At 40.4% G+C, this 9,591-nt stretch overlaps 1 protein-coding gene across 1 annotated transcript in view; it reads left to right on the top strand.

The window, feature by feature from the left end:
* Positions 1 to 4,536: 4,536 nt before the first annotated feature.
* The window catches only part of CRB1 (crumbs cell polarity complex component 1), a 100,336-nt gene continuing 95,281 nt past the window's right edge, over positions 4,537 to 9,591 (top strand). The window contains exon 1 of the mRNA XM_066555632.1: positions 4,537 to 4,716. Coding sequence (XP_066411729.1) covers positions 4,641 to 4,716 — 76 coding nt within the window. The 5' untranslated portion in view covers positions 4,537 to 4,640. The remainder of the gene's footprint in view (positions 4,717 to 9,591) is intronic.

The raw sequence follows: 9,591 nt of genomic DNA, 5'->3' as shown, positions 1-9,591 counted from the left end.
TAATTTTCAGATAAAGCCCTTCAGTTTCATAAAAAACATTAGTAATCTGAAAATAGGCAGAACCGACAGGTCATGCTCTGGTACTTTACTCTGGCTGGGAAAGACATAAAAGGAGCACAGCAAGAGTTCAAAACCCCAAATATTTGTACACCCTAATAAAAAGGAAAAGAAAGTTCAAAAGAAGTATCATTTATAGACTAAGAAGTTAAATACAGTCATCAAATATTTGCTGCCTCTGGAAAAGTATGGACCAAAGGAAATTCCAGTTCCCTCTTGCCCAATTCTTTTATGGGTGGTTATCTTCACAAGCTTTGCAGGAAATCAATGCAATCAGAGTTGTTCTTGTTGCAAAGAGACTAATTAAAATGCAAATAGATCTATAGTGGTTTTGTTAATGAGGTAAACAATTTCCTCTTACAACACAACCCTATCTACAAGACCTTTCAGCCATCCCTTATTCATACTGGTTTATCCATTGCCTTGGTTTGTCCTCTCATAATTACCCAAAATGCAACAAGCTGAAGAAAAAAATTACCTATCAGTTGGTCAATAAAGAGGTACATAAAGTACCATAAACAGGAGGATGATCTGGATGACTTGGTCAGGTCCATTGTTCTAGGAAACTCCATCATCCTCAGTTTTCAATAAATACTTCAGAATGTATTTCAATGCCCAAACCAGGATGTCAGACCAGAGTGACTTCAGGCCTGAATGCTCTATAGTTTTTATAAAGTAAGCTCTCACACTGGTGAACTGGGAACACCAGTGAAATTTAGAATCCCAGTTTCATCCCTGATGAAATCCAGCAAGAACTGAAGAGAAGATGTACACAAGAAGCACCACTGAATATGAATCAGAAAATGAAAGACCCTAGGGAAAATCAGGGACTATTTTAAAAATAGAGGCTTTCTGCATTAGCTATGCAGAACTGGGGACTGAGCTAATATAGGCTGGAGCTTGTGCAGGAAATCTAATGCTATAGGAAATCTCTATATTAACAGAATCACAGGAATATATGGTGGGAAGGGACCACCTGCTCAAAGCACAGCTCGTTTTAGCAGGTCACAGAGGGCACTGTCCAGCTGAGTTCTGCATGTCCAAAACCTCACCAGGGCAGATGTTATCTTCAGCTCAGTCACTCTTCCACTCCTCCATGAAATCACCCACCTGTTCCTGACTATTACCAGTGCCTTACTTGCCAGTGAACAAAGGGATTTTTAATAAAAGCTTCAGGTTAGTCAGCATCAGGCATTTTGTAAAATCACATCTTCCACTTGCAAGATAATTTTACACTTCACATGAATTACTTAACTATTCTAATTTCTGTTCATTTTGTAGTTTACTTCAAAGCTACCAAAACATTGGAAAAGAAGTGCCAATTACTTAGGAAAATCACCCATAAATATATTTGATCAAGAAGGCACAGGATGGCATCAATAAAAATTGCACTTTAAATTGGAGCAACACTGAACAATCAGAAAACATGCCTAGCAGTGGGAAGCAGAAGATACACAATTAATTAGTATTGCTGTCATCTGAAAATTGAAAACACTGCAAGCAAAAGATGTTAGATAATGAAATTAGTTGGACAGAGTTGCATAAAATGTCTTAGAAGAGATGACACTGACTAGTGTAGTCTGATGCCACACCACTCTGTCATTTTTGCATGGAAGCAATCAGAACAGAAAAGGCAGCAGTTAAGTGAAAGCAAATGACAACACAAGCCCCTTTTCCCTGAGAAAATGGCATAGCCTCTGACTTTTGTGACTGCAGAATCTCATCAAAGCTAAGCTGTACTGAGAAATTTCCATGAGTAATTTCCATGAGAAAGCATGGAAATTCCATTTAGATGTTATGTTTCACTGTGTACAAGTGATATGCATGCAGAAATTCAAGCCTCCTCCTGTAGGCAACTTCAAGGAATTAGGACAGTGATAAGTTAATTTAGTCTATTCCCCATTAAATTCTGGGATATGAATAGCTCACGAAGAAGAAGAAACATTTGAAAAGAGGCTTTGGGAAATGCAGAGCTAAGTTTCAAAAAGGTTAAAAAAAGCTCTTTTGGTTCTAAAAGTTATTACATTTTAATAAATTTAGAAAGACCTAGGAGGTGTTCAGATACTTGCTGTATGTTTTGTAATTACCACAAAGCTACACAGTATTTAATTCCAATGTCAACATGTGCTAACACAATACATTTAAGTTCTCAGACTGGTGGCATATCCTCATATCTGAAAACTCCTAAGTTTCCTTAGAGTACAGATTTTACAGGTATTTACACATTTACTTGTGTATTTTTCAGAAAAAATATCCAGATTTAATAGATGTCACTGTTTTCTTGAAATACTTAACATATATCCCTCAGAATTGAAAACTTTGTATTTGCTTAAATTTGGGGTCTTTCAGAATACTCACAAGATTTCTTTTTCAAATTGACAAGAATATGAATCCAGAAAATATTGTTGTTCTAAGTAAGTTAGATGGTGACAAATTTAAATAATAATGCACTTAAAGCAGGCAATCAGCACTGAGCTGAACTGCATAATTTAGCCTGACAAAAGAATTCCCTGATGACAGTGGTATTTTCATGCTCACGTTGTAATGATTATATCTTACTACATAATTTCAAACAGAAACAAAGTAGACAGATGGCAAGGAGAAGAAAACTTCCAAACAACTACAAATGTAAATATAAAAGAAAGGGGATTACAAAAAGTGAAAGAGCTGAGAACTACAATTAGCCATTTAATTATATTTAACTTGATAGTTATCGAAGTACTTTCCACTAGGACCCCCATTCATCATAATGCTCATAGCCCATGACATTTGGCCAGGAAATCCAGCCTGGGCTGTCATCAGAGAGGTCAGAGCTGGAGAGTGGACAGGGGGGCTCAGGGGAGGGTGGAGGCTTCCTGGGAAGCAGATGATGGAGCTGCTTGGACTGCTGGTGCCAGGAGAAGGGAGAGAGGGTCTGGAAAGGTTTACCACAGGGTCAGCAGTGGGTGAGTGCAGCTACACATAAAAGAATGAGATGGGAAAGAAGGAGGAGCTTTGCTGCAGGAGAAATTTTTAAATTAATCAGTTTACTGAGCTTAATGAGTGATGTGAAAGTACCTACCTATTATAAACAGCTTTAGTGAATTCATGTTGGCATCACCAGTCTGCTCCCTACTCATCTGAGACTTTCAGCATATACTTGACTTTCAGATTGTACTTTGTTCAGTTAAGTGTACATGTAAAATTAAACTCAGTATCAAAGGCTTCCTCAACTGGGGATTAGCATTCTGCTGAACTGGGGAGGACAAGCACAATACCAAATGTATTGAGCGTTACCTGTTTGACAGTAACATAACGTAGCAATGACCAGGCAGATTTTACAGGTTTGGGAATGCCTGGATTTTCACTGAGGCAAGGAGGGTAAGTGCCAAGAGCCAAAGGAGGATTGCTAGGGGTGAAGGTGGTGGAAAGAGGAGATTCATTGCCAAACAGGCAGCTCATCTCTGTCTTGGCCTTAGAGCCAGACTGGTACTGTGGCACCCATTGCTGTGGACACCTAGACTGGGTGTGTGAGGTGCCAGAGGTTGTACTGGATCATAGTAGGAGTACAGCCCCCTGCTGCTGTGTGCCCTCACCTTCCCTTCTGCTAGAGCAGGACCAGGATTTCATCTGAGAACAAAGCTGTGATCCACAGATGAGGCACTGCACAGAGAGTGCTGGGCACAAACAGACATTGCCTGTGCCATGGGGGGCAGCTGGGGAAGGCACTTAATAGCAGCTGTTTAATACCAGCCCTGGCTAAACCAAATGGAGACCATGCCCTGCCACCATCCCCTTCTCTTATCAATCCTGCTGTGACACCTCCTGGTTCTGTGACTGGTTCCTTCATTCAGTTCAAGATTGTAACACAAGCTGATGAAGCTCAGAGGTCCTGTGCCAGCTCCTAGAGTCTGCTTTTCAGCCACTCCAGTGTAAACAATACCAACAAAACAAAAAAAAAATAATACTGAGGAAGAGAGTGGGCTAACATCTCACTATAAAAAGACTGAGAATGTGGATGTTTCACCTTTTCACTTCACGTGCTAAGGGTGTAACATAACAGAAAAAATTCAGAAAGCAGAAAGTGTTTGTGAGCTGACAGTGCAAGGAGACGTCAAGTGTTTGCAGCGTTGATGAGGAGAGCCTCACGATGAGTGCGGCGGGGTTTGGTGCCGATAAGGAGCGCTGGGGTTCGGGCTCTCCGGGCGGCGGGGCCGTGGCTGCGCTGCGGGGCAGGCACAGCCGAGCCGAGCCGAGCCGAGCCCAGCCGAGCGGAGCGGAGCGCGCCATTCATCCCCAGCGGAGCAGAGCGCACCATTCATCCCCAGCACGGCCGGGGACAGACTCCGGTCCAGCTCCCACACAAATCTGCACCGGGTTTGAAAAACCACTCGAACCTGCCGAAGTAAGACCTTGACAAGCACAACTGCCTTGTGAATCCAAGTGTGCAGGTTTGCAGGCTGAGGAGGGGCACGGGCAGGGATGGCTCGTTGGGAGCCGGGTGCCCAGGGTGCGCCCTTAGCTTCAGACACGAGGAGAAAGCAGTGAGCATCAGCACCAGCCCTTTGGACAACAGGCAACTCGGCAGAGGATGTCCTATCAGGATGAATATGGCTCATTCAAGAATTAACTCTCTACTCATCTTCTACCTCAGTTTTTTGCTGCTCATCCATTTAAAAAGTAAGATTTGCACTTTTTCTTATTGTTCTGACATGTCCTCTGGGGAGATGGATAGACATGCACTTCTAGCAGAAAGCTTGTGTTGTCAGAAGGCTTTAAAAATTTGATGGAGATGCCAAAAAAATTTGGTCCATGAAACTAAGTTGTATGAACTCATTGTTTGATAGCTTTCCTGATCTCCATGCTTCGACTTTTTTTTAAATAAGGAATGAAAGCATTTTGTTGCTTCGCATATTCAAAGTACAGTAATAAATTATTTTGCTAAAACTGTACCTATACTTTAAAGTCTGCCTTTTGATACCACTCATTCAGTAAATCTAAACCTTTCTGATTTAAATCTAAACTTACTTATCCTTTGCTTAAACTGTTCATGTTACGTTTTCCAGTAGTATTGCTTTATTATATATACTTTCTAAACTACAGCCTCTAGAGTAAGCAGTTATTAACTGTGTTGTATTTGGTGTTGTAAAATATGCCCATTATGAGGGAGCATGACAGTCCAACTACTTTTATAGAGAAAAATGTTCTCAGCAAACTTCCACATAAACAGAAGTGTGCAAAATAGAGGAAGTCACAATGGGTTTCCTTGATAATTTTGTGTCAGGTGGCTGCGAGTAAATGCAAGCCAAGGAGGCTAAATGGCCTCAGCTGGTGAGGCTGCTGTGTGTGTGTGAAAAGCAGCAGCTCTTGAACATGTTTAAAATTAAGATCTGCAGGATGTGTGCCTGAGGAGGCTGTTTGATTTGTGTCTGTTGCATGTGAATAGCAATAACACAAAGCTTTGAGCAGCTGCCATTAAACAAGAAGACTTGGCATTAGTGTTCAGTGTTGTGTAATCTGGGTCACCTTCTGTTGCTGCATCACTCAAATTGTTACTTGGACAGTTTACAGCCCAACATAAATTAAAGACTAAAGAGCAAACAGATGCAGTTGAATCAACCAGCACTGAAAAAAAAATCCCACGCTTGAAAATATAAGAAAAATACAGAATGTCATAGAAACATCATTTTATGCTAGTAATTTTCTTTTTGGGGATGTACTGATGTGAATCAGGGAAACCAAAGGGCTTTTTCTAAATTAATTCACAACAGGACATACCCTAAAAAAAACAAACCAAAAACAAAAAACCAAAACAACAAAAACTGGACCTTTAACTTTCACAAAGTAATTTTCAAAGTTCATCCTCTAGGATGAACAGCCAGAAAGTCTCTAAGAAAGAGTCTGCTATCTAAGTAAAGGAACATAATAGTAGTTGTGTTAGTTAAGAAAATGTATTTTTTCCACGAGGCAGGCAAATCAGAACAAAATACAAAAGCTTTGGGAAGGGGAAATTAAAAGTTAAGTTTTATAAATTAAGAAGATCACATTAAAAACATCATGCACAAAGAAAATATCGCTAGAATGAAAACAAGAAAAAAGCCCCCAGGAATCAGTTTAAAGAGAGAAGATAAATACAAGTTTTGGCTTTCACCTCGGGTGAGCATTGCTCAGTGCAGGATGCCAAAGGCAAGGAAAGTAATTGTGTGTCATTTTATGCCTTTTCCTTAGCCCACTTAACTGGGATGACAGCTCGGATGTGCCATGGGTGTTCTCTGGGTTCTGGCCATATGGCCAGTCTCAAGCAAGGGGCTTTTCAGTCTTGGAGAACTTTCTCAGGTGGAACTGTGGCTGTTGTCACAGTGTGACACAAACTAATATCCCAGGATGGAGCAGCTGCATCAGGAAGCAGAATCAGGCTCAGGACCATACCTCTACCTGTCAGTGCAGTGTATTTAATGATCTTGAGAGGTGTTTTCTCTTTAGAAAGCTTATACCCCCCCTGAAACTGCTAACAATTTCTGTTAATAAAATCATAACTGTGAACAGATGAGACAAAGGTAGAAGTAGAACTGACTGCAATTACCTCCCTACTTAAAAATTAAAGCTGAGAAAGACCAAGACAGAAAAGCTGAGGATAAAATGGAACAGAGGTGATTGATGATATTATTTATAGAAGTTGTATCTGCCATTATGTTTTTAAAATCAGTTTACTGGATTTGTCTTCCCCCAGAGGATTCTAATCTTAAGTCCTGCTTAAAGGCAGAATGTTCTTTATAACTACTTACTTTAAACAATTTGGAAAATAAATAGTATTTAGGAGCCAAGAACTCCGGATGCAAGCATTCAATACAAGTGGGGTTTATATGGCATTTTGTGAACATCATTTGTGTCTACAAATCATACCAAATGAACCACTCACAGAAAATTAATCTGGGGGCATCCAGAGATGCCCAGCTCTGTGTGAGGAGGGACCAAGAATCATTATGTACAATAGGGACAGGAAGCATGTCCCAAGGCCAGAACAACACTGATAACTCATTGCTGCCGTACTATTGTCTAACAGGAATTACAAGCATGAAACTGTGGGCAGGGAGTTGCTTATGAAATAGAGGAAGAGGAATTCTGATAAATACAGGTACATTTACACATCAGTTTTGGAAGTGTTTCTATCTGAAGTCAAGTTCAAAATCTTTTCATTCAACATTTAAGTACTGATTTTTTAAACAAGTTTTACAATGGATTACCTATCACTACTGCAGAATTGTCTTCATTTTGGGAAAAATATAGACAAGGAACATTTTAAGGTCAAAATTATTGCCCATATATACTGTGGATGCCCCATCTCTGAAAGGATTCAAGGCCTGGTCTAGTGGAAGTTGTTCCTGCCCACAGCAGGGGTGTTCAAACTAGATGATCTTTAAGGTCCTTTCTAACCCAAACCATTCTGTGATTCTATTTTTCTCCATTTTAGTAACCTTCCAGCAGAGCTGAAAAAATGTATTATTTACTTCAAAATCAATGCTTCATAAATTGTTCAAATGTTCATAAATTAAGAATAGAAATTCATTTGGGATTGCTGTTAATGTGAGCAAAATATCTGAGCTTTACTTGCAGCCTTTTTCTACCCCTCTGAGATGTTGGCACTATGCAACTTTTCCCCGTGGACAAAACCTCTTAATTTCACACAACTATTCCCATTACTCACAAAACTTCTAATTACTGCTTAATTACTGTGTTAGGAATAAAGCTCTGCTTATAAAGAGATTTGTGGTTTTGCTCACACTGCTCATCCCTCATGCACACCCGGGTGATGTAAGGAGCTTTCCAGCAAAGTCTTGTTAGTGTGGTTTGATGAGTTCACAGCCCGTTCGGCAGCTCCTCATTAGCCCTCCGTGGAGCTGAGCCTGTCAGAGCTGCACTCAGCAGCCCTGCAGCCCTGCCTCCCTCCTGGCTGTCACACATGGCATCTGGAGCACAGCAAAAATGAAACATCCTTCAGATGTCTGCCATCATCTCCAGAAAGTTAAAAGCAACAGCTCCTAGACACAGTTGTGCTGGGTTGGGTTTTTTTTCCCTTTTCATGTATATATTTTATTATGGATAACATCTCCTTCTCTGGAATGAAACTAAATCTTAAGAGTGAAAACTAGTAGCCCTGTAACTTAAGAAAAAGGCAGTAACTACTGCAAGATAAATGTGTAAAAGTGACATTAAGAACATCCCAGCCACAACTGTACTTGGGCCACTCAGTTCAAATTCTTACAAGGCATCCTTATGGTGCTACACCTACCATTCCAAGATTAGAGAAGGATACCAGGTTACAGACCCCTCTCTCTCTGTGTGCTCTGTAACTTGGGAACTGTCACCACTGAGAACCTCTGGAGATTAAACATTTCCCCACATCCCATTTTGTCACTCAGAAATTAAAGTGCAAGATAAAAGCTTCTTCAAAAATTTACCCCTCAAATGACAGTGATTTTGGCAATACAGGACAAGCCACTGGATGATATATTCACAGTCACAGGCCAAAAGGGAATTCTGCAGCAAGGACACAGATCAATCTCTGTAAGCAGGTTGTTTGTGACTAATGACCTATTAGGAAAGAGTCTGAGAGGCAAGAAAGGAGGTTGTGCAAAAAGGTGTTTTATCATTCATGCTTAACCAGCAGCAGAGACCTCACACTGATCTTGAAATACTGGTGTATGTTATCCTGTATCCATGATAATGGACTGGAGAAACTGAGGCTGGAAAGTTAATTTAATACAAGCAGAGGATATAAACCTAATGTTTTAGTATATACATAAACCTTTCAAAGGTGTCCTCACACAAAGTTTATCTATCTATCTATCTATCTATCTATCTATCTATCTATCTATCTATCTATCTATCTATCTATCTATCTATCTATCCATCCATCCATCCATCCATCCATCCATCCATCCAATCATCTGTCTATCTCCCTCTCTCTCCCTCCAGTTTTTTGTTCTCCCTGTGTTACTTTGATAAACCTAAAGCACCTAGGGAGTCTTTTCCTTGTGCAAATCTCTACACCTTTTCCTCTTTGCTAGTGGAAGCTCAGAAAAAAACCCAGTGCTGTTTAGAGTGCTCAAATTTTGATGGCCAAACTGGGCACTTCCCCACTGAAAAGTTACAGAGAAAGGCAAATATTTTGCTGTTGTGTGTTGACAGTAAAATGACTTGTAAGACACAGGAGAGCAATCAAACCACTGTTCAGTACTGGCTGTATCCAGTTTTGAGTGCTGCTGTGAGCAAGAGAGAGGCAATTAGGAAAATGCTGGAAAGGGACAGCAAAAATAGAAAGACATTTAGAAAGATGTGCCCTCTGAGAAAGGGTCACAGGAAGGGAAGCCTGAGGGAAGACATGATTACAGTCTTACCTCCACAAAAGAGAATGGCAATCAAGGATGGTGATGAGATCAGTTGCTCCCTGTCACCTCTAGAAGGGCAGGCTCTGGAAAATAATAGATTCCATGTACATCAGGAAAGATTTGTGTGAACTTTCCCAACTGAAGGATAATTAGGACACTCTATCAG

This window comes from Molothrus aeneus, chromosome 9, assembly GCF_037042795.1.
Source record: "Molothrus aeneus isolate 106 chromosome 9, BPBGC_Maene_1.0, whole genome shotgun sequence".
Taxonomy (NCBI): domain Eukaryota; kingdom Metazoa; phylum Chordata; class Aves; order Passeriformes; family Icteridae; genus Molothrus; species Molothrus aeneus.
The sequence above is the reverse complement of the archived record's forward strand: the minus strand, read 5'-3'. Positions and strand labels throughout refer to the sequence as shown.